General features: G+C 46.9%; 2 protein-coding genes across 3 annotated transcripts in view; both read left to right on the top strand.

The window, feature by feature from the left end:
• The window catches only part of UBTD2 (ubiquitin domain containing 2), a 59268-nt gene extending 50805 nt beyond the window's left edge, over positions 1–8463 (top strand). For both annotated transcript variants that reach the window (XM_027468344.3, XM_013100988.5), the window contains exon 3: positions 2313–8463. In XM_027468344.3, the coding sequence (XP_027324145.1) occupies positions 2313–2710 (398 nt within the window). In that variant the 3' untranslated portion in view covers positions 2711–8463. The remainder of the gene's footprint in view (positions 1–2312) is intronic.
• Positions 8464–17152: 8689 nt separating this feature from the next.
• STK10 (serine/threonine kinase 10) overlaps positions 17153–24519 on the top strand; it is a 47297-nt gene continuing 39930 nt past the window's right edge. Inside the window, exon 1 of the mRNA XM_005009984.6 lies at positions 17153–17744. Coding sequence (XP_005010041.4) covers positions 17589–17744 — 156 coding nt within the window. The 5' untranslated portion in view covers positions 17153–17588. The remainder of the gene's footprint in view (positions 17745–24519) is intronic.

Here is a 24519-nt window from a genome sequence, read left to right as displayed (position 1 = left end):
TCTGTGCTGTCTTAAATAAAAACAAAACAAAAAAAAACCTCGCCCACATCTCCAAGTTAGCTGCTCTTTCAGAGGATTTTAATTTTGTTTATCTGATTATGATTAAGCAATCCCATGTTTATAGCATACGCTTTGACCTTGATGTTAGTTCAACTGGGCAAGGATATAAATGATGAATAAATACCATAGCTAGCTTACCGTTGTAATTGAAATTAACTCTTTAGTGTACTTCTCTAAAATAGGGACATTCTTTTTAAGATACATGGTACAATTTTATCTTTTCTACCTAAATTTAAGAATTATTGGGGTTTGGGTTTTTCTCTTTTCAGCCAAAAACAAACAAACAAACAAACAAAAACCTGTCTGCTTTTTCCTATGCATTGATTTAGAAGTTAGTACTGTGCCATTACCTAAATTGATTAGGTGTACAGAATGAAATTAACATTTTAAAACTAAAATATGAGAGCTTCAGGCCCTGGTATATAAATCACACGCACAGTATGCTGGAAGCTCTGGATCCAATACAATTTTGATAAAGCTGGTTTGCTCTGAGATTCATAAATGATACAAGACTCTACTGAGTGGTATAACTATTCCTGCAGAATTTCCTTTTTTTGCTTTGTTTTCCCAACAAATGTCACTGCATGACAGCCTCGGCACTAATGGTACAAACAGAATAGCCCCCCAAAGTGGCTGTACCTCAAACACTGATATTTTAGCCAAAGATTTCCTGTGTTCATCAACACAAATTATCCTTTAAAAAAAAATAAATAAATAAAAAGGGGAATTTCTGCCTGAAAGACAGTATATATCTGGCACAAGAGTGAGCTAAGCAACAACAAATCCCCAAGTTATAATTTTATAGTGCAGTAATTTTGCTGATCAAACAGCGAAGTTTAAGACAACTCACTGTCAGCACAGAAAAGCCTCCAACCAAGAAAACAAAACAAAAAAAGCCTTAGTTTATAACAAGGAGCAGTAGAGCATTGTGTGCAGAACTGCCGAGTCAAAGAGTTTTTTAAATATTCTGTAGCTCAAGGACTTGGCTGCTCTTCAAACACTTCCAACTACAAAAGGATGGAGAATCTTGCAAGTGAATGTGCCCCCTCTAGGGGCAAAAATGTGGAAATCTGTTCCAGCAGGTAAACCCAAGACACTGGTGAAGCATTTATTTGGAGTGTGACTACCTGGGGTTTTTAACCCGTCTGAGAAGGGATTTCTGTTGGGACTGGGATGTAACTTCCTCTGCATCTTGTTTTCCTGGCTCGCTGCAAGAGCTGATAGGTGCTGCGTGTTAGGGCTCTCGTTTCTGGGCTTCTGACACTTGAACTCTTAGGAGGTTATGAAAAATGTGCTGCTGTTTGTCAGGGGTAGTTCTTGAAATGCCTTTTTATAAAGGGTGTGAGGGTGTTTTGTTGTTGTTGTTGTTTTTTTTTTTTTTTTTTGTTTTTTTTGTTTTTTTAAAAAAAAGGCGAAAAGCTGTTTGTTAGTTCTGTAGGAGCTGTAATTGTGCATGTTGTACAATTTCAGTAGGGAAGGATATGCCATATGCAGGGCAAAACAACGCTTCCCTTTCTTCCTATAACACAAACACCCAGATCATCCTGGGGAACCTCTCGGGATTCTGGGGGGAGAAAAATCATTCCTGAAACTTCAGGGATTTGAATGTGGGAGCTGCTTTAAACTTGCATCAGTTCTGTGTCGCTGCGTGTCACTGCTCCAGCGATGACACCACAGCCACAGAGTTGTTGAACTTGGGTGGTCATGTTTATTTTCTCTGGCAGTTATCGCTAAAACACAAATCCTATATAAAACCACTTCAGCAATTTTTGAATGTTTGAGAAGTTACAAAATCATTCTTTCGTAGTAGTCTTTTGCCTCCAGTCTTTGCCATTTTGGGTTTGGGATCGTGCGTTTCATCCCGGCAGTGTTTTCTGGGTGTTCGCATGCCCTAAATCTCACCCATGCTGCCAGTGAAATGCTTTTTGTTTAAATTACACATGGAGAAAATAGTATCCCCCCTCATCTTTTCCTTCCTGCTGCTTTTGAAGTTTACCCTGCTTTATCTGTCGGGTTGGGTGCATTTGGCTTTTGTGGGGAGTGCTTTAACTCAACCCCAAGTTTCCGTATGAAAACGAGGTAAGCAATTTTTAATGAATACTTCAAGCTTTCCTACTGATCTGGTAAGGCCTGAAATTAGTCCTTACTAGTTTTTTTAACAACAGGGTCAACGCTTCCAAGCACGAGTGCTTCAGTTTTCAACATGAAATGCATTGATGCTCACTTTCCCCCTTCTCTCTTACCTCCTGAAGGTGCTCTTACGGAGTGTTACGATGAACTGGGCAACCGGTACCAGCTCCCCGTCTACTGCCTCGCTCCCCCCATCAACATGATCGAGGAGAAAGGCGACCTGGAGACTCTGGATATCCCTGACCCGCCGCCTAACTCGGGGCACGAATGCCAGCTTCGTTTGCGCCTGTCCACAGGCAAAGACCTCAAACTGATGGTCCGCAGCATGGACACGGTGTACCACATGAAGAGGCGGCTGCATGCGGTGGAGGGAGTGGAGCCCGGCAGCCAGCGCTGGTTCTTCTCGGGCAGGCCCCTCGCAGACAAAATGAAACTGGAGGAGCTGAAAATCCCAAAGGACTACGTGGTGCAAGTCATCGTGAGCCAGCCCTTAGCGAACCCAACCCCGGTGGAGAACTGATTTCTGCTTGTTTATTGATTCTTCTTTCCTCCGTCTCTGTCATGGGATTGGTTTTCACTGCCCTCTCTTCTTTTGGTTTGTCCTGCTAATGGATTGGTTCCAAGAAATGACCAGCAAAAATTCCATCTGTGATGGAGATCTGCAAAAACAAAACATAAAAATGTAAACTGGCCTTTGGGGTTTGCCTGATCTTGTATTTAACACAACCAACAGCAAGCAGCACAGGGCAAGGGCAAAGAAAGGAGTGGGGAGGGGAAGGGAAAAGGGGGGACACGCAAAGAGGGGGGGAAGAGGTGGTCTTTCACTTAAACAATACAAATATGTAATGATTCTTAAAACTGTAAGTGGTGTCCTGATCTACAGAGCAGGAGTAACAGAGAGCACTTTGATTAAAAAACAAATAAATACGAAAATCAATATTTCATATCAGCACCACCTACAGTTCATGCAAGACTTGCAGCTGCTCTGGGTAGGAGCCGCGCTGCGTGTCCATGGGGATCGTGTGTGGTTTGACCTAACTTGTGTGCTTCGTCCGGGTGCTACCGAGGCACCGCGAGCCCTGGGTGGAGGAGCTGGGCTGGGGGCTGTGTCCCTGCCCCACGTGGGTGGCTCCTGGCGATGCTCAGACCAAGCAATTGTACATTCCAAGGTGGCAATGCAGTCCTGTGCCATTGCTGGCTCCAGCGCTGGGGAAACAGCCTGCTGGAGCCTTAGGCAATAACTTCATAAATGTATACTTCTGTGTACTGTACTGTAAACCTGCTACAAGACTGACTTAGCCTGAAGCTTACAGGCTGACTGGCACCCCAGTACGTGCCTGCCCAATTACTGTATGTCACTCAGATCATTAAAGCAAGCGTTGAACAAGCTAGCTCAGGTGCGTGATGCACAGGTCTGTGATTAAGGGTTAGGTGCACGACCTTTTCCAAGTGGCGCTGGCCTGCTCGCTGTAATAGGTCCAGGTTAAACTGCAGTTACACCCACACCTAGCGGATTGCAACTTCCCCTGCTCGGCTCCTAGAGGGCACGAAGTGTGGGAATAGGAGGACACACAAGCACACGAATTGCAGCTTTTCCTCTGAGTGTCATTTGCAGCAGCAGTCTGTCTTCTAGCTCAGGTGATCCTGTAGTCAGGACAATTGGAGGTACCCTCACCAACACACGCTGGCAGCCCAGAGCGTGGTCAGAGTGTTCCATAACCAGTGCTTTTCCCTTCAGAGTGTAAGAGCAGCCTTTTTGGCACACAAGAAGTCCTTTTCTAGTCTCAAAAATCTGAATCAGATGAGCATGTCTGGGGGGGAAAGAACGTGATGGTCACCTTGGTTAGAGATGCGCTCTGTTCCTTGGCTGCTCTGCACCCTTGTCTGGCAATGCCTTTGGTTGAGATCAAATTCCCTGTTCCTTTTAAACTTGATTGCTACTTGGCTTGTTTTTCCAGCCATTACTGAAATTACTTTATTTCTTCCAAAGTCTAATATGCTGATCAGGCTAATCCTTTTTACTGGTTTCTGTCTTCCCTCTCTGCATCTAGGGTCTAAACCTACAGTTGTTCCAACTCTTAGTCATCTGCTAGTGAAACTGGTGGGTTAGGATTGACAATTTTAAACCTGTTACTGCTTCATTCATGCAGTAGAACTCTTATTTCTCAGAATCCACTGGAGTTTCTTGCTCCACAAGCATCAGTGTAGAGCCAGAATGAGCTAAGGTCACGCATGCAATGTTGCAAGTCTTTCCCAACAGATGGAAGCGGATGCAAAATTTACATTGATGTTGGTGCAGCCAACTTCCACCACTTGGAAAACAGATCCACGTTCTCTGTGCATTACCCACTCTACCCCAAATAAATACAGCTTTCATTTTCATCCCTGTGTTGTATGCAAAGAGTTCCTGACAGTTCTTTAAACCCCAGTTCTGTACAGGATGACTGAAGGGTAGTGGCAGAGGTGTGTAAAGGAAAATTAGTTCTCTGTTCTCATAAACACCCAAGTGACTTGGTTTTATTTTTTCTTTCTAAAGAAAAAATCAAAGCTGATTAACTAGAACAAAAGTTTTCTATTGTTTTTCTTTTTTTTTAAAGACAGGTATGATTTAATATACTGGGGTTTTGCAGCCAGATCTTTTGCATTCCAGAGGGAAAAATATTTATTTGATTTATAAACAACTCAAAAATCTCTTGGATTTCCACTGGTCAAAGGATAGTTTTGTGCCAGGAAGACACTACTTGTCTCATAAGGCATAATTTATGTCTTCATGTAAATGGTCCTTGCAATGTCGTTACCTTCCAGCCCTTTCTGGAAAGGGGGGTGTGAGATGGGCAGAATTGCGATAGCTGATTAAGAAAGAGCAAAGCTGAAACCTGGATGACAATTCTGCAACTGCAAACACTAAAACACTAATATTTTTTTTTTAGGTTGCCTTTTGGAGACTTTTTTTTTCTTCTTTTTGTTCAGGCAGTTAGCATGTCCTGGTTTTGAGATGACAGCGTGTAGGAGCTGGGAGAGCTCCTTCTTTCCTTTCTCCCCCTCCTAGAAAAGCACCAGTCGTGTTATGTTGTTACAGATTACCATGTTTTATATCAACTGTTTTATGGCGGGGAGCAAGGCGACGATCTGAAGGCTATGTCATAAGTGGGCTTTGAGTAGAACAGAGAACTGATTTATGAAGATGCACTGTTCTCTGATAACCTCTCTTCTCTCCTGTCCAGTTAGTACATAGCTAAACCTGAAATACATGTAAATGGTAAAGTGCATTTACAGGTGGAAGTGAAGACAATTTTAATTTCTTCTTTATAAAATGGCAGGTGTGCCAAGCACGTACCCTACTGGAACCAAATTTTACAAGATTTGTATTAGGAAAGAATTCTAAGTTTCCAAAGTATATCTATCTATATTATAAAAACCAGTAATGAAAGCATACAGCATGTTGACTTACATACCCAGAGGTTGCAGTACGCATCGAAAGCAGCCACTGCTGGCTCTGAGCAATGCCTTGTCCTTGTCCTCGTCCTGTGAGGTTGTCGTCAGTGCAAGTGCAGGGGACCAGGCTGGGGCTCCTGCAAGACTCGTGGCCATTCCCAGGGCAGGGAGGAAAGGAGAGCGGCTTTGCAGAGCAGAGGATGGCTGAAGTAAGACTAACGAAGTACTAAAATGCCATTTAGCTTACAGCACCAGGTGCAGGTCCGCATGTGGCTGCTCACGTGGGGAGGACAGAGAAGCCTGCTGGTGGTGCTGCACCTTTACTCTGTAGCACGGGTGTACTTGGAGCTGTAAGCTCGGTGCTGCTGGCAGCCTGGCCTGTGCTGGTTTTGGCAGGCTGCTTGGTGAGGTGTCCTGGGCAGAACTGAGGTAACACAGCGGATTTGTAGCGCACACAGCCATGAACAGCAACGCCAAGCGCTGACGAGAGGAGTAATAGGATTTCCTTTGTTTTGTTTGGTTAGACCCATCAGTCCTTTGTGTCATTCCTGATTAATTCTGGCCATGAACTGATGCCAGTAGAGTACATTTTTTGCCATGTCAGTGACAGGTCTGTTTGACATGCTTCAGAGTTTTATGCTCTTGTTGTTTCTGCCTGACCCAGAAGTAGTAAACCAGTGAAACCCACGCTCCTGCGCAGCCTGAGAGGCACGAACATTGCAGAGTCTGCTGGGGAGCTCCAGGAAAGCCTCAGATGCTGTAGGTACATTGCAAAAGGATGCTTCAGGTTGTCCTCCAGAGTCAAGTGACAGCACTCCTGCAGAGCATCCAGCACCCGAAAGCTTGATTCACTACGTTGGCTTTTTGTGTTCTTCTGCTTATTAGTGTTTTCTACAGAAAACATAGTTGAGAATAGCTGCTCTGTGAAACCTCTTTTTAGTTTTCTGAAAGCCTTTTCTTCTCTAGAGCTTGGAAAACTAACTGATGTGAATCGTCAGTATAACGAGTTATTTTTTTTTTAATAGCCACACAAATGCTAAAAGCAGCAACAACAAAACTAAAAAAAAAAAAAAGACAACTTATCCCAGGAGCAACCAGACAAACCCACAGCACCTCTTTGCCTTTCACAGAAAACTCACAAGTTGGGGAGGAGAGGAAAGGGATCCAGTGATGCAACAAGGCAACACGTGCCATGTGCATAACGCTTAGTAAACCAGGTGGCCAACTGATAAAATATTGCTGTAGTATGACATGCTTCTGCATATATATCTATCGTTAGTAAATAATATGAAAACTTCAAAAATGCTATTAAAAATCCTAGTTTGTTACAGTGGTGGGATGCTTCTAGCCATGGAGTTTTGAAAGCATTTTAGCTGTGTAAGTGTTGACGAATTGAATGCTGTACATTTCTCCATTTCTATCTTCTTCAGAAACAAAAGTGGTAGCTACATTTCTGACTCTTGATCTGTATTTTACAAACTGTTTTTTATGTCACTGTAAATACGTTCAAGACCCTGCACCTTATGCAGAGAATGTTTACGTTTTTTTTTAAAGAAAAAAAGTTAAGATTTTTGTTGGCTTTTTCACTAAGCTGCTCAGACCTTGTTATGTTGAAATAAAAGCAGTCTCTGTTAGAAAGGGGCCTTTTCTCTTTGCCCTTGACCACTTCCTCTGTGCATCAGGCTCCCTCCTGGATGATGGCTGGCAGCTCCTGGGCAGCTCGCACCCTCTTGGAGTAGGGCGTAGAGGTACTTTGAGAAAGGAGTTTTTGAAAACTTGCTTTGGGTGGGGGGGGGGGGTGAGCTTTGTACGCTCCGCAAACTGTCTTGGGAGAAAAAAACTAAAAACAAGAAAACTTTCAAACCCCCTAGATGTTGGTGCAAGCTCTAGGAAGTCTTTGAGTTAAACTTTTCAGCAGCTGTGCTTCTGTCTTCTCCCGAAGAAGATGAATGTCCTACTCTTATATCTGCAGCTACAAACACTTTTGTTGGTTAACGACTGTATATACAAGTCTGCCTGCTTTAAGACTTTCATTTTCATCAAGTGTTTTTGATTGTTCTGCTCTGCAAACGGCTCTCCTCTTCCACTTTTCATTTAGATACTCCGTAGCCGCATGTGTGTTGCTCTTGTTCCTAGGAGATGGAGCTAAAGGTCTCCTTCCACGGGAGACATATACGTGCCACCGAGCCTCCAAAATTCAAGCAGTTGGAAGAAGAGATGTGTTAACCAGCGGGCTTCTTTCTGTGGACTTGGAAACCTAATAAACGTGTCCACTGGACTCTCCACGAAGAAGTGTGTTTCTGTCCTTCAAGCAGGACCACTTGTTGGGTATTTATCCGGTAGAACTCTGTATTTGTATATTTTACAGACGATGACCATTTGATCAGAGCCAAGGGGCAAACAGAGAACTTAAAATCCTGACTCCTGCCTTAAAACTCGTAGTTCATCTTGAGCTCCAAAAATTCTGCACCTGCTTGTTTCAAAGTCCCTTTTTCCTTAGGAAATTTGAGTCCAGTTAAAGGCTGGAGACGATTTAAGGAAATTTAAATCAAATTAAATTTTAGCTGATGTCTTTATTAAAATAACTAACTGGTCTTGTATTAAAAACCCTGTTTGTGCCTCTCAAGTCCAGGGAATGTTTAAAAAGTGGAGGTGGCTTTTGAGCAATGATTGACATTACTGCGTTAGCTGGAGATTTGTAAGCCACTTGCTTTCATATGTTCTGAGCAAGAGACTTAGGTTTGTGTCCTCTCTGCCTCATGGTAATGGCTTTCAAAGATGGCTGGTACCATCAAATTTGTACTTCTTGAATAAATATCTTCATTTTTATGGTAAAAACCTTTTGTACGCAGTTTGTTTGTGTGTGCCACGTAACAAAGAAACACTCATACTACGTAGGATACGGTGCTAGATTTGGTACTGACACAGAAAATACACAGCTCACAGCGAAACAAGGACGAGGGAATCCCAGTGATGTGATTTTTTTCCCCTGTAATTTTTATAAAATCTTTTAGAATCAAATATACAACTGTGTAAAACATGGTCTTTAACTTTTTTCCCCCCTTCCTGGCTCATTCAGCCAATGAAGAGTTGTAGGCCTATATAAAGATGCTGTGAACACCAGGTAACTTTTAAAATGCATTCTGTATTTTTATGTTGTACCTCTGTTTCTTGGCTGACATCTCGCAGTAGTGTGTGCACATTTTTAATCAACTGCAAAGCACAAGTCTTTAGACTGTTAAATTATGTGAATTTTTTTTTTTTAACCTAGGGAAGATTTTTACCATTGAGGGCAAACCATCATGATCTTCTATGAGTTGGAAATGCTGTACAAAATTTCCTGTATTTAAAACAAAAAAAAATAACAAACAAAAAGATTTTTTTTCGTGCATTTAAAAATAAAAGTAATACTGGAAATGCTATGCCTTAAGAACTAAACTCAGTGTTGTTTTTCTTTTTGAATTTCTTTAAATAGGACTTTTAATTCTGAGCTGGAATTCCACGACTTTTTCATTGCCTTCTAATACCCTAGAGCCACGTTTTGGTGGTGGTTTTGGTGTGTGCCAAAGCACCTTGCAAGTCAGGTGTGCGATCCGTGGACAATGCAGGGCCCCAAGGAAGGATAGAGCAGCTTTTGGGCTCCTCATGGGAACCTCCTGTGTCCACGGCTCCTGCAAATGTGCCTCAGGCTCCTTGGTGAACAGGGAAAGTGCAAAATGATGGATTGGTGTAATTGTCCTGTAATTAAATTAACTGACGTGTTGTCTTAATTCAGGTCACTGCTGCCTAGTCTTGATTAACTACCTCATGTATCAGAGGAGTACGAATAATTTTTTTTTGTAGTCTGCTTTGATTTAATGTTATCAAAACCAAGCCTTTAAATGTTTGTTTTGTTTTATTTATTTATTTATTTAAGTCTTAGGATATTTTCATGGTAGAATCCATGTGAATTATAAACTTGCCTGAATTTTTACATATATTTTTGTGTATATAATCCCTTTTATGCGTACATATTCCCATTCTCAGAGCTGATGCCCTCAGACACCATGATTTATAAGCAACGTGTGATCTTCCCTCTTCACCCACCTTCCAGCTGAGCAGTGTGGTCTCCTGTGAAACAGCAGGAGGGATGCTCACCCTACATCGCTGCGTGTCTGCATGCACAGCCCCACGCACCCCAAACTCTGTGGTGTTCAGAAGCCTGGTGTGTGAAGCGAGCGGGGGAACACCAACCTGACTGTGAACCTAAGCAAAACCCCAGCAGGAAGTGGACTTCGTGTCAAAGTTTGCACGAGAAATTAAATTTTCCCAGTTGCTGCTGCAAGCAGTGAGGTTGGGTGTTTGTTCATACCCCGCACCGTATGAGCTTAGGGGAATATATGCTGGTTTGCAGAGCAGTCACATAGACTATTTTGTTTCCCTTCTTTCTAGCATGGAATATAATTAATGTTTGTAGTGTGACCGTGTTCATAGTTAACTGAGCCCTATCTGACTACCCGAGGTTGTGCAGCATTTTTCCCCCAGGTGGGTGCTGCGCCATCCCTGCAGGCTGCGTGCCGAAGGTGAGTTGGTGCCGTGCCCTGGGCTGGCAAACGCACCCATCCTGCTCCATCTGGGCTCCTGCAGCCCCGTGCTGCACTCGTACCTGGTGGTCAGCTCCAAAAGCATCACATCTGCTGCACGGAGGGACTGTCCTGGCTGTGGACCTCATTTTGCTGGTGCTCACATTGGGGTGGCTGCCTCGGTCAGTGCAGGAACTCCAGATGCCCCCCACGTGCCACAGGGGGAATCTGGCTGGGAAGCTCGTAAAAACACAGGGCATAAAGGTAAATTCCAGCTTTGTGAGGAGTGGTTCATTGTGTTCCCTTCTCACAATCCCTCAAAGTGGGGCTTTCAGGCGCTCGGTTTATTTTCTCTGGAGTCGGAGCAGTTGTAAAGGTCTGGGAGCCGGGATGCCATGCTGCAGGCGTGCTCAAGCCTGGCTTCATGTGGGGTCAGTGGCTGAGCCTGGAGATGGGAATTTTCTGTTCTAATTAATCCCTTATGCTACAGCCTTGCAGCTTCATTAGGGGAGGTCTTTAATGGCAGTGAGCTTGGAGGAGGCTGAATGGTGCGATGCCCTCAGTGTAAGGTGAGAAGGGAAATAAATTCACTGGGCTGCTGTGTCCAAAGCGTAAACAATCAATATTTAGCAAGAGAAACCGCCTCTCTTGCTTTCCCTCCACATGGCTTTAATTAGGTGGTTTAGTTAACAAAGAAAACAGCGTTTCCTTTAGCTGAGCTGTTCCCCATAAGAGCAGTGACGAGGATGCAGGGGAGCTGCCCGACCCCCAGGCACGCACACTGAGGCAGAAAACACAGGAGGGGGAAGCTGACAACCCCAAATGGGTGCTGTGCTGGAGAGATGAGGCTGCTGAACATCAAATTGGCTTTTCTTTGTGCTCATCTGCATCTGAGCATCGCCAAATAGCCGGGGAGGAGGCTCCTCGCTAAGGCAGCGTGTGATGGCACTGGGGGACAGGCAGAGACCCCCCCCAGTGTACAGGGCAGGGGGTAATGCTGCTATCAGGTACTCCTGGGGAGAGTTGTGAAGCACGAGGCTGAAGTCTGAGTTGTGCCCATCCTTCCTCCTCCTCCTTGGATGTCAGTCTCTGGTATTCATCTTGGTAGGGCAGCAGCAACATGAAATGGAGAAAACAGAACAAGCAGTTGCTGGGCCACATCCCTTTGGTGTATTCACCTTCTACGAGTGTGATTCACCTATTTGGTGTCTCTAAAGTGAACTGGAGGATGGAGAAGCAAGGCTGCATTGTTCCCAGCTGGGGAAAGTCTTGTTGGGCCTACTGGGAGCATGCTGGTCCCTCTGGGAGGTCAGCCACTGCTCCCTTTCCTCTTTCTCCTCTTTTCTTCTCCTCCTGGTTATCAATGAAGATGACTGCAAACATCTTAAATTCCACATAGCTCAATTTCTAGATTTGAAGATGGATACCTAGCTTAGCAAAAAAGCCTTGGCTGATATAAGCAGTTATTTCAGACACAGAGGCAAACCCAGCACCCCAGCTCTCACCCCCCTTCTCCAACTTTCTCTGGCTCCCCAGCTCACTCAGGAGAAATTGGATTGAACTTATTGCCCCCAGCTCAACCCAAACATGTTACAGGCTCACAGGGCACCTCCCTGGCACACTGATATTTCTCCACCTTTCTGTAACGACTTGCAGGTGTCATGGTAATCCATAACATCTGGGTCACTGCATGGGCATAAAGGGGGAGAGCAGGGAGCCTTTGCTACTGCATCACATGGCTGGGCTGCTCCTACCGACAGCATCCTTTCCATCAGGAGGCTTCAGGTGGGAGGACAGCATCACTGCAGCTCAGGGCTGAGGCTGCTTGGTCCAGGAAGCTGCTCTGAGGGCACTGGAGAGCTGTCCCCAGTGGGACTGATGCTGTTACCCCCCAAAATACTTTCTACCTTTTGCTATTTTGCTGTTAAACCATTCCCAATTAAGACTTTGGGAATTACATCCTTAAAGAAGACAGGCTGCTCTTCTTGCTTTCTCCCACATAGTTTCTGACTTCCTCTCCCAGAGGCAGCAAACTTTTCACCTCCCAAGGACTAATTTTAAATACGGGGGTATTTTCATGGCCTCTGTCTGGACTGTAATTTCTCTAATTTTACCTCATTTCCAGGAATATTGGTCTTAGAATATCTTAAGTTCTTCTTTCTGGATGTTAAAGAGAAGCTTTGTGGCTTGAAACTCATGACACAATGTGGTGGTTTTACCGTACTGGGCAACTAAACCCCACAACCGCTCTCTCACTCCCCCTCCTTTAGATGAGGAGGGGGAGAAGTAAAGCAAAGAACAACTCACGGGTTGAGATAAGGATAGTTTAATTAAAGGGAAATAATTATAATAATTAAATAAAGACTACCATGAACTAACAATTTAACTAAGGGGAAATAAAAAGGGAAAGGGGAAAGGGAGGGGAAAAAAGGAAAATAAAAAGAAGGGAGGAAAACAAACAAACAAAATAAATGAAGGCTATATGGAAGTGCAGAGGAAAGAAATTACTCTCTACTTCCCACAAATGAGCGATGATTGACCACGTCCTTGAAGCAAGGCCTCAACGCACGCAGCCGGTGTTCGAGAGGAGGACCAACGTCTTCTCAACGAGAGCCCACCCCTCCCCTCTTCTTCCTGTTTCCACCTTTTATTGCTGAGTGTGACATCACATGGTATGGAATATCCCTTTGATTGGTTTAGGTCAGCTGCCCTAGTGATGTTTCTCTCCTCACCTTTTGCCCACCCCCTAAGAGGGTTAGAGAAAGGCCTAATACTGTGCCACTGCTGCTCAGCAGCAGACACAACACTGGTGTGATAACACTGCTGTTCCAGCTACAACTGCAGAGTACGGCACTGTATGGGCTGCTGCTGGGAAAGTTAACATTCCAGCCAGACCCAATACACACAATCACATCACCATCTACATCCAGCAGCTGAACGGCAGTCCCCCAGTGCTGGTGGACGAAATCCTTCTCAAGACGGTTCTGTTTTGGGGCAGAAAGGTTTAGAAACAGGTCACGAGCGCTGATTTCCTGCTTTGAAAGAATACGTGGAATACCAGACGGTGCTCGTGTCCAGAGAATAAAGGTGACCCCTTTCTGGCCATGCCTGCAGGAAATACCAAGCCCCCGGTGCTTCCTGCACACAGGCAGCAGCACGTGGATGGGCTGGGGCTGTTGGCTGTGCTGGGGGGCTCCTCATGGCTCAGGATGCACACCGTGATGCAGAAGTCATTCAGGCCGATCTTCCCCATCACGTTGTGGTCCAGAAGGTCAAATAGCAGCACGAGCTGGTTTTTATTCAGGCCTGTCATAACAGAGCATGCAATAAAACTGCAGATCTGGAAAAGAGTGAGCTCTCAGGCCTCGTCTGCACAAAGCTGTGAGCAGTAATTAGCAGGATTTATTTTGTTTTAAATGCCCGCTGCTCCCAAACAAGTTGCACAGGCAATTAAAAACACAGCAGCAGACAAGAGATACTGTTCGGAATTAATAGATGGCATTAATGAGATGTCTGATTTATGAAAGGGACATATGCAGTTTCTATGTGGAAAGCAACGTTAAAGCACCCATGATTTTCTGTCTTTTCTGGGAGAAAAAAAAAAAAAAAAAAACACCCCAAAGGAAAAAAAAAAAAAGATACAAAATTTTTTTTTCAGTAAACCAGAAACATCGGGGAAAAAACAACTCTTTTTCTCTTGTATTGCTGCCAGTGGCTCAGTCCATGGGAAGAGGTGTCGCCTGAGCTGGAGCACCACGGTGGCTCGCAAAAGCACGGGAATAGACTCCAGACCTGCAGGCAGGACGTGAGGAAGCTGTGAACCAGCAGACCAGCATCTGCGAACAGCCCCATGTGGAGAAAACTGTTGGCAGCAACCCCACCTGCTTTGTAGCGCGGAGCACGGTCGGTTTATGGAAAGGATTACATGATGGGGTTTGCTGCAGTACTAAGGAATTAGCTTCGGTGAGCCAGAAACTCACTCCTGCCCTGTGTTCCTGGCATCTTGCTTGTACAGCTGTAAAGATCCCCTTTATCACCACCCCGGGTTTTTTGTACATTGATTATCTACTCACTGGGGCTGGGAGCTGGTTATCGTGTTTGTGCAGTGCTAGCAAGCCTGACGGGGGGCTTTACGAGCTGCTGGGATGCAGGGGGTGGTGATACTATAAAATCAAACAGGTTTATTGGGATTTTGGACCCTTTTCTGTTTCACAGATAGGGAAGGAGGCAATTGAAGGGGGAAAGGGATACCCTCAGTAGGAGCTGAAAATCCCCCTCAGCTGCTCCGAGCGGTCCCACAAGCCGTATGAGGTCCAGGAGCAGCCAGGCCAGGTAACTTCCAGAGCACCCAGGGCGTGATAGAGCAGGGGGGACGTGCTGGGGTGTGCTGTAACAGAAAGCTCTTTGGGGTATTGCCAAGCGCTCGTATCAGCTAGCGGCTAGGTAATTAGTATTACGGAGCGCTGCATTTGTTGTAACATCTGAAGTGCAGTGTTTGTAATCTCCAGATTTAAACCCTAAGCGATGCAGCGTTCCCTATATCTTTTTTCAAAACATTACATGGGGCCTGTAATTTTATAGCATTAATGCCAATCTCATTTTGGAGAAGCGCTTGCTGTTAGGGCTTTCTCGCCCTGAAAATCCAGGCACTGGAAATGCTGTGCCAGTGCCACTGCCACTAAGCAGAGCGCTTCATCTAAGTACAGACGCTGCAGAAAACACCCAGATCTCAGCTTCAGCTCCCAAACAGAATTAGCACCAAGGCACTGACCCCTCACAATAAGAAAACTCTGCCCTAGAACCAGAACACAGCCTCTGTCACACACTTCAATGCTTTTTCCATGTGTTCAAGATTTCCCATCAGTTGTGGAGGCAAAGCCTCACCTATCATTGACTGCTAAAGCATACTACATAATAAAATCAAGTGACAGAAATTATTCTGGCAATGCTTAAGAGCATTAAGTCTGATTAAATTGTGCAAGATAACACAGATTTAAGGACTTACTCTAGCAAAGCAAATGACTGTAATGCAAATCTCAAGCTCAGACAAGTGGTACCTCAAATTTTGTATATCCAGGCTGAGGTAGTCCTACAGAGCAGCCAGTGCAGGGCTTTGGTTTTCCTGCTAGCCGTGGTTTTAACTTTTCTGATTTCCAGTACCTGAGTACTTGATACCAGCCTGTGAAACATCCTTGTGATCTATAGCTCAGAGATGGCTGCTTTGGAATGGCTAACTTCTTATTCAGGTTAGCTATTGGGAAGCTGAACCACTCATATTTATCTGAAGTGTTCATCAACAATTCCTCTTCCCATACAGAATGAGTCCAACCCAGTCCTTACCCCTAAACCATACCAGGATCACTAATAATAAAACCAAACTCCACTGGTTTGCTTCGGTCCAAGGACCCTCTGCAGCCAACATTTAAACGCAGAGCTGTGTGTAGTCTCACCATCGAGTCAGCAGCTTCTGCTCCATCGGTCGTGTTGTGCTGACTGCTCCGAGCAGTCGTGTTTAACGCAGTGGTGATGCTCGTGGCAGTCTGCTCACACGATCAGGGTGCTCCTGTGAGCCTGGGGCACACTTTCAAGGGTTTTTGTTGTTGCTTCTGGAGTTTCTATTCTCTTTCTCCTATATATCATTTGGGAAATGGTAAGGAGAAGTAATCTGGAGGCAGACGATTAGCCTGCTTGCTGACTTGGTTTAACATTTGCGCGTTTTCTGCAAGAAATGGGTGGAAAGAGTGCAGATGGCTGGTTCCTCTTGGCTGTGAAGAGACAGCAAATCTGGTTATAGGGTGTCAAGCACTGGATAAAAAATGCCACTGCCCTCAAAATGCTGTGCTGTATCCGAGTTGCTCAAAAACTTCGGAAGGGTTAATGTGTGTTTGCAAAACTTTTGCTAGCAGAGAAATCACCTGTGTGGCCTCCTATCTGACCAGATTACCCTCCGATAGGCTGCAGGGCATCTGCCCACACTGTGAGCCCTTTGGCACAGGACTTATCTTTACCAAACCTGATAAGGATGGAGATTCCCAATACCTGCCCTCAGCCGTTGTGGTGGCAATTATGAAGATGAGTGATGCAAACACTGATCAGGGAGGTAGGGGAGCAAGGGGAATGACCACAGGTAGCAGCTGGGAAAAACTTCCCCTGGGATGGTGTGTGTCCCAGAGCAGGTAACTGGGGGAGGTGGTGTCTGCTCCATCCTGGGAGGCTGCCAGCACTCAGATGGACAGACTGCTGCCTGTCCCGCTGCGTGCCATGATGCCCCTGCCCCAGGTGGGAACTTGGGCTGGGTGAGCTCTGGGGGTGCCATCTGAGCACCGTTTCTATTTTTCTGTGCAGCACCCAGGCCCACTTCTGCAATAAAGTAAATACACTGCTACTGATATAAATAACTGAAAAGAGGATACCTATAACACTGGAAAAAAATAAGATTAAAAGGTGTGTGATTTTGAAAAGCAGCTGCTCTAATTCTAATCTTACTCCAGCACTGCCAAATCTGCATGTTGCATAGTATCCAAGACTCAGGAAGCTAAATTTTTAAAAAGTTCTTCATTATTTCTGTTTCTGGGATATACTTGGGTTGTATTTTCAGCTTGTTTTTCCCACAGCCCACAAGGGAGAGGGGAATAAGTAGGGGAACACAAAGCTCACTTCAAAAGCGCAGCTGAAATTCTAGCACAGGCACGGATTTCCAGGAACTGCGGATTTAAATAACATTTCGAGCATCACTATTGGGAAGCTCCCAGCCGAAATGCTAGGGCTGCTCACACCAGGATAAATCCAGCTCTGCTTAACAGCAAAGGCAGCGAGAGCCGGCGATCAGCCCGGGTGTGATTTATTAGGGGATTAATGAGGCTGAGCGGGGCGCTGCCAGCATCACACAGCGGGATGCGGGGGGAAGGAATCCAGCCCCGACCCTCGCCCTCGGGGCGCACAGCAAAACACCCGCAGCTGGGGAAGGGTTGGCCCCAGAAACTACCGAAGGCGGCTGCACCGTCGGGTATTTCCCCTAGGTGTCCCCATTCAATTCGTGATTTTCACGCGGCTTTCCCGAGGGATTTATTTTTCTAACCAGGGGCAGGATGCGCGCCTTCCCTCTCGCCCCCAAACCGGCTCGCGAGCCTGAAACAACCCCGTGCCCTCCATCCCCATCCTCTAAAGCTGACTTGAGCTGAGCTCCGCTGAGTTTTGCTCAGCCCCTGCCCGGCCCGGGCCAATGGCAGCGGGGGCTGCGGGCGGGCCAGCAGGTGGAGCGGCGGCGGCTCCGGGCACGGCTCCGCTCCCCGGGGCGCTCGGAGGCTGCTACCGGGACCTCGGGGCCGCCGGGCTCCCGGCTCCGCACGGAGGAGCAGCAGCAGGAGCCTCAGGAACAGGAGCTAGAGGAGCGGGAGGGACATGGCTTTCGCAAATTTCCGCCGCATCCTTCGCCTTTCCACCTTCGAGAAGCGCCGCTCCAAGGAGTACGAGCACGTCCGCCGCGATTTGGACCCCGGCGAGGTGTGGGAGGTGGTGGGCGAGCTGGGGGACGGAGCCTTCGGCAAGGTCTACAAGGTGGGTGCGCAGCCGAAGGGCTCGGGGGGACCTCGCCAGCGGCCGCCCCGTCGGGATGAGGGAGCCCCCGATCGTTTTCCTTGCCCTAAAAGCCGTGGGAGCAGCAGGGAGCTGGACCCCCGGCACCTTGCGCTGCCTCCCCACGTCCCCTGAGCTGCTGGAGGGGAAAAGAAGCCACTTCTCGGCCTCTCCTGCCTGGGAGCAGAGGCATTGGGGCGGCTGGTGGTGCTGAGTGCGGGGTGGTGCTCGGGGCAAAAAGAGAGAGGAGAGTTCTTCCCCCCCAACCCCATCTCTTTTCCTTTTTTCTTCCCCCTCTCCAACTCCACCGCTTTCAGAGCGTGTGAGGTGCTCCCTGCCAAACCTGGCGGTGCAATGAATGGAGGTTTCTTGGAAGTCAGCGGGCTCCGGGCTGCCTCCAAGTTTTGTGAGCCTCTCGGGGGTGACATTATTTGTATTCCTGTGGTCCTTGCTGGCAAAAAGAAACTTAGAGGGAGAAGAGGAGCTCAGCTCCTCACCAGTGGGGACATGTCCAGTGCTGTGCCAGTTTAACCTTCGTGTTGGGGAGCTGGGTTTTAAAGGCCAAATGCTCAGCTGTACTTTGCTCTCCAGAGAAACAGCATTCTCGCCTGGTAGCTGAAATGCTCCGGTCATCTCTGAGAGGTTGAGACAGGAGGCTTTTGGCTGGGGCTGGCTGGAGAAGCAGGTTGGGGATCCAGCCTTCAGGGGCAAGCTGCGTAACAAAGATAATTTGGAGTTGGAGCTGTGAATTTGCTGCTCGGCAGCTGCTTTCTGACAGCCTCGTTGGAACATTCAGCAAGGCACTGCCTTGAGAAATAAGTAGTAACTGCAGAGAAGGTCAGGAAGGAAGCTGGTTGTTTTCAGATCAGGACAGGGGTGTTTTACCACAGCACTCCGGCTTTTATCTATTTATTTTCTCTATCATGTTATTTGAGAGAAACTCTCTAAAAAGCAGGCTTAAAGTGCGCTTTCCATGCGCTGGGTGGAAATCCTTGGTGAAGGATCCTTTCTGCTAATAAAATGCAATTGCTTATAATCATAATTTAATGTCTGGTATATTTATAATTTTAAAAGTAGCACCGGTAGCAATTAGTGCATCTGTTACCAGTTTCCTTGGTGTTGTGGATTGAAAACCAGTTTGTATATAGCAACGCTCACTCTTCTGGGTAATTATTTACTTGTATTTGCTAAGGTTTCTCATGCGATGATAGGAATGAGGTAAACATTGTAAAACAAGTTAATAGGCTTCTGAGACAAATGAAAACTTTGACGAACACCTGATTTATATATCCGCTATTTTAAATGTGTTTAACATATCCTACATAGTGAACTTTTCAGAGTGAACATACTTTGAAAGTGGCTGGTTTGGTTTTTAAATCTGTTGTCGTACCTGAATGCCTATGCCATTAACTCCAGCCTGATATTAATATATTAAATTCCCACAGTAACTTTATGTACGGTGGGCTAAGGATGTCAGCATGCCAGATAACACTTTATCAACCCCAATTCCATCTTCTTTGCTCCCTACTTCAACCCAGAGAAGAATGGGGATTGTAGCATACAATACAGTGCAGACTGTGTGGTTACAACCCAAAGTTCACTCCAAGTGTAGGTGAAGTTGTTAACATCCACTTAGACAACTGTCTGCTTTAGAGATGTTTTACTGTGGCTGGTCGTGGGGAGGGGACTAACCTTGTGACAAAGCAAAGGGCTGTTTCATGCTTCATAATAGTTCAGGTTTTTAATTCTCCATTTTCTTTGAGCTTTTCTCTGCCCGTCCTTCATCTTGGCTGAAGTTATTGTGCAAAAGTTTGTTTGTTTGTTTAAGGTTCCCCAATTATTCAGGTGACATGCTACTCTAAAGCCTCATTTTAGATAATAGGCAGTAGCATTGTTATGGAGTAGTTTCCTGCCATGCAAAGATTTAACTTGCATATTCTCTTCCTTTGTCTTTCTAAATATCTACCCTAGGTGATGATATAGGATGTATATAGGATGGTGACCTGAAAGACTGGGCTTGCCTTATTGTTCTGCTCAGCTGCCAAAAAGCCCAAGACAAACAACGCTTGTGCAAAAGGAAAACTCAGGCAGCCATTATTTTAATAATTCCCTTGAAGTTACTTGAGTCAATTTGCTCTTCACACCAAAGCAATCATTCAGAGCAAGTCAGGGTGTTTGTCTGGCTGTGAGAGTTTCAGGATGTTTGAATGGAGTTCCTGCCTGCCTTCCGCCCCCTTTCCACACACGGAAGCACGGGGATATGATATAATCCTCCTGTGCTTGCATCCTGCCCTGCCTCCTGCATGCCGTGCTTGCTTGTAGGAGCCCATGGTCCCTGTGCAGTGCAGAAAGATGGGATTTGTACAGAGAATGGTCTGAAACCCAACCAGAAAGCTCTGACCTGGGAGTAATTTTGATTTTCATAGAAGAAAAACATGTCTGTTTTAGTAGGTCTAGTTTTTATGATGCCAAGCTTGAGCAGGAGGAAGAAGGGCTCTGCTGTGCAGTGGTTTCGCTGGTGTTACTGCCTGCAAAACACTTGAGGAGCTGTTCCTGAGCAAACTTGAACTGGTTTGACACAGCGTCTACAGAAGTAGGACAGGCTTGATTTAAATGTTTGTTAATTAAAAATAATCAAGCCTGCAGTAGAGCCTGAAATGCATATGGCAGAACTTAAGGAACCAACCTGCAGCCAGTGGGATTTCCCTATTTCTACATAAAGACTTTTTTTCTTCTGCAAAAGAGGGACCTGGTGGTATGAGGAAACGGCAAAACTTGTTGCAGAGGGTAACGAAGCTGAAAAGTAGGAAGGGGGTGGGGAGAGACTTTCTTCCTTGCTTTCACTCTACTAATCTCTTGGTTTTGGTACCTCCAGTGGCTGTGATAAGGAAGCAATAGCAGCCCATAGATAGCAACGCACTGCACACCAAATAGAATGTGTTACCCGCCCCGTCCAAAGTTCATTAAATCAATGATCTTACATCACTCATTAGGCCGCTGACTGGGAGCTGTAAGCAGTGTGTGCTAGCCTGTGAAGTCTGCAGTACCCCAACGTTTGTGAGCCTATAAAAATACAATTTCCTAACTCAGGCCCTTTCCAAACAGCCTTAAAAACACAGAGTTATTTTTTGCTGCAGAAACACCTAAGACGCATCTCATAAAACGCTTGGCTGGGCCTGTATTGGTGCAAAGGCGACGTCTGTGGGTGTGTGCAGGGAGGGAGGATGGCGGCAGCAGTGCTGTGAGCTGGCTGCTGGCACAGGGCTGGGCTCGGGACCGTGAGGATGCTCCAGCTGCAGCCATGAGCTTCAGCCTGAGTGCTTCAAACAAATCCTGCAGCTCCTGCAAAACCCACTGGGCGCAGGGATGGGAGATTTACTGCTGCAGGCAGTTGCACTGGTGTCAGCAGGAACAGATGGATCCGTCCAGGCTCTTCTGGGCTGGCAGGGAGAGGGCTCGGTCTTACAAAAGCATGGGCTCTGCTGGAAGGAGGCTCACCGTGCTTCTAACCATGGGATTGTTTTGCTGTGTTCGTGTCTCTTGTGAAACGCTATCTCGGCTTTCCAGCGTGTGCTGATGGGGATGCTGGCTCCCTGATAGCGCTTTCTTCTCGCGGGGTGGGGACAGGATGGGAGCGCAGGCTGCCACGCTGCCCCCAGCGCAGTGGAAAACTTCATTTGAATTCGCCTTCAAACAGCTCTCTGTTTGAAACAGGCACCGAGATAGATAACGCTCAGCCCCGTGCCACAGCAATTCATAAGCACGCCTCTCGTGCGGCTCTCCTTTCTTCTCCAGATGCAGCTCAGAAAGCCACGTTTGGGTTATCAGATCTTATGGCGGCAGTAGTGCTTAATGCTCTCCCTGCTACAGACCATAAATGCTCCGTTTTGAAATTTGGGTAATAAAGGACTAATTGTTGAGGTGTCATGCAGCTGCCTCGTAAGCTTGGCTTCCACAGAGTGGGCCCAGGAGAAGCTGCAGGACGTCTCTTCTGCTTGCAAACCTCTGCTCACCAGCTGAGGTTGCACCACGCTTGGTTGGTTCTCGAGTGAGTTGGGCTCAGTCTGATTCATGGGGGTTTTAACGTGCAGTTCCTGGAAAGGATGTTGTGGAGGGATGCTAATCTGCTGGTTTGCCTTTTTTTTTTTTAATATATTTTTATAATTTTCTTTAAATTAGGGGGGAAGGTGATTTCATGACTTTGTCTCTTAGACTAGCTGAAGGGTTCTCTCCCCCATAAAACCTCTTAGGGAAGGAGGAATGGGAAGACACTACACCTTTACTTGTAGAGTTGTGGTGCAACAATATTAAACCAGGGTGAACTTTAAACTGGATTGAACTTAATGGTCACTTAAAACTCACTGAAACGTGCACTGCTCTGTCCCTGCACGAGTCCAAGAGAGGCTTGTCCTGAGCCCTGTGGAGCTGCTGCTCGCTGTGTGTGCAGGGGGAGAGGGATCCCTCTGCATGGCCTAAATATTTTGACAATGACTTCTGTGTCATGGCCCGCAGCTTGGCAATGCTGTGGGCAGCTGCGTGGAAGAGAAAGCTCAGAGAAGCCTTTGAGCCTTTCACTCCCAAGCACATGGCAATTGTTGTCCCTTAGGAAAATCCCTGCCCAACATGCCTCTAGGTTCATTTTTTTTTTTTAATTTTTTCCTTTTGAGTGCCCAGTTTCTCTGGGGGCATGTGAGAGGGGGAGATGTTCTTCTTATCCTTGGGGTGCTGCTGTCTGTAAGTCTGGGGCTTTTCTAATGCATCTTAGCTCAAGCCCACCCTCAGTGCCGCAGTGCTTGGCCATGGGGAGCTCTGACCCCACACCACCCCTCAGGCTGGGGGTTTTATGTCCCTGTTCCCTGCCACTCAGGCACGCAGCCACTCAGCCCACGGCCAGGCCCTTAGCACTCCATGTGCTGAACTTGTTGCAGAAAGTTGCTAGGAAACTCAGAATTGGTTTCATGGCTTTTTTTTTTTTTCCTGTTCTTTTTTTTCCCCAATGTTGTGGTGTTGATTGAGCAAAGATCAAGGCAGGCGTACTTGACTTGAGGCGCTGTGCCTTTCCAGGTGGTTTGAGGGATGCTTTGCGCTTCCAGACTTGAGGTCTCTGTGGGCTGAAGTTTTTAGATCCATGTAGACCTTTCCACTCTTCCATCTCTTCAAACCTTGCACGGGTTTCTGCTCATTTCTCGCTTGTGCTGGGCCTGAGAAACCAGCTGGTTTCTGTAGGTGGGTTATGGTGTGGTGTATCTGCAAAGAAGCTCCCCATCGTTCCTCTGGTCTCTGCTGCTGTACTCGGGTGCAAGGTTCACAGCGTTGCACAGAGCTCTGCTCCTTGGCTAATGTACTGCTGCTTGGGCTTGCTGGCTCTCCCTGCCTCCTGCTGAGCCTCTAAGGCAAAAGGGGCCGTACGTGCCGTGCTCTGGTCACACTTTTTTCACACGCCCCTATAGAAAAGAAACCCTTGCTCAAACCCTCTGGCAGTGTTTCTTTCCATTACCCCTAGCGTGTCAAACCAGAGGAAGGCGTTGCTGCGTTTGTACTAACGCCTTTCTGTGTGTTTTGCAAGCCACTTCCACTTCCCCCTGCCTCTTGCAAAAGTATTGCCACAGCTGCCAGGGCGGCAGCGCTGGTGCAGCCACGAGGTCGGTGCCCAGCCCGGCCCGATGCCTGCAGACAAACCTCAGCGTGGGTGCTGCTTTACCAGGGGTGCTCAGAAAATAAAGCTTGGTGGTGTGATGTTCTGGCGGGGCAGAAGGGCTCGCTGCACGCATGCTGCATTTGTCCCTCTGGCAGATAAGGGAGCCTGCTGGCACCCTCACACATCATGTCGGGATGAGGCTCAGAGTAATTTCCCCAAGCACGTGTTTCGCACCTGAATTCAGAACTTGTGAGCTCAAAATGTAAAGAGCTGAGCTCCTGGGAGGCCCATGCTGGAGCCAGGCTGGGTCTGGCTGGGATTAAACCCAGGCTGGCTGGGTGCAGGTGGGATCACTCAGCACTGCCTGCAGCAGGACACGCTGCCTCCCTTCCTCCTTGGATTGATGTGAGCCCGGGGTCTTCTCTGCCTCCCACAGATGCCCAGGCTGCAGGGCACAGCACCCTCGGGTGCCCCGCTGCCCCAAACACACCGCTGCACCCTCTCGTCTCTGCTGGCTGGTGCCAGGGGTAAACTCAACATTTCCAAAAGAAAAAAATAATAATCCCGAGTTATTGTAACAAACTGAAGTGGCTCCATGGGGCTCGTCAGACATGGAATTAATTTCAGCTCCCATTGATTATTTAACAATAACGGAAACACTGACTTGAGCCTGTCTGTCCTGCGCTTATTGATGCAGACAGCTCAGGCAAAGTTCATTGGAAGGCAATTAATCATTATGTTATCCCTGAGAAATATCTAAACGAGCAGTTGTTTGCATACAAAGACACGCAGCGGGAATACGCTGCATGGAAAGTCAAGCCAGGACTATCAACCCCCAAAGCCATGGAGACCATGGGGATTTTCCCTTTTGCTTCTACAGCTTGGTGAGGTCTGAAACATCAGCGCTCCCAGCACATGGAGGGAAGGGACAGAAACGTGGTGGCACATTATTGCAGAGCAGCTTCAAAAGGGTCACCCCAGGCTTGGAAGACCCCTGGGCCACCAGCCACGCTGGCAAGTGAGCCCAGACAAAATTCCCGTGGGACCACCTGGAGCATTCGTGCTGCTCCCTTTTTTGTCGCTGGTGAAGGAGGGCTCGCGTGGGGTTTCCTTGCAGCT

The sequence above is a fragment of the Anas platyrhynchos genome, chromosome 14 (genome assembly GCF_047663525.1).
Source record: "Anas platyrhynchos isolate ZD024472 breed Pekin duck chromosome 14, IASCAAS_PekinDuck_T2T, whole genome shotgun sequence".
Lineage (NCBI taxonomy): Eukaryota > Metazoa > Chordata > Aves > Anseriformes > Anatidae > Anas > Anas platyrhynchos.
This window is presented reverse-complemented; position numbering and strand designations above follow the sequence as displayed.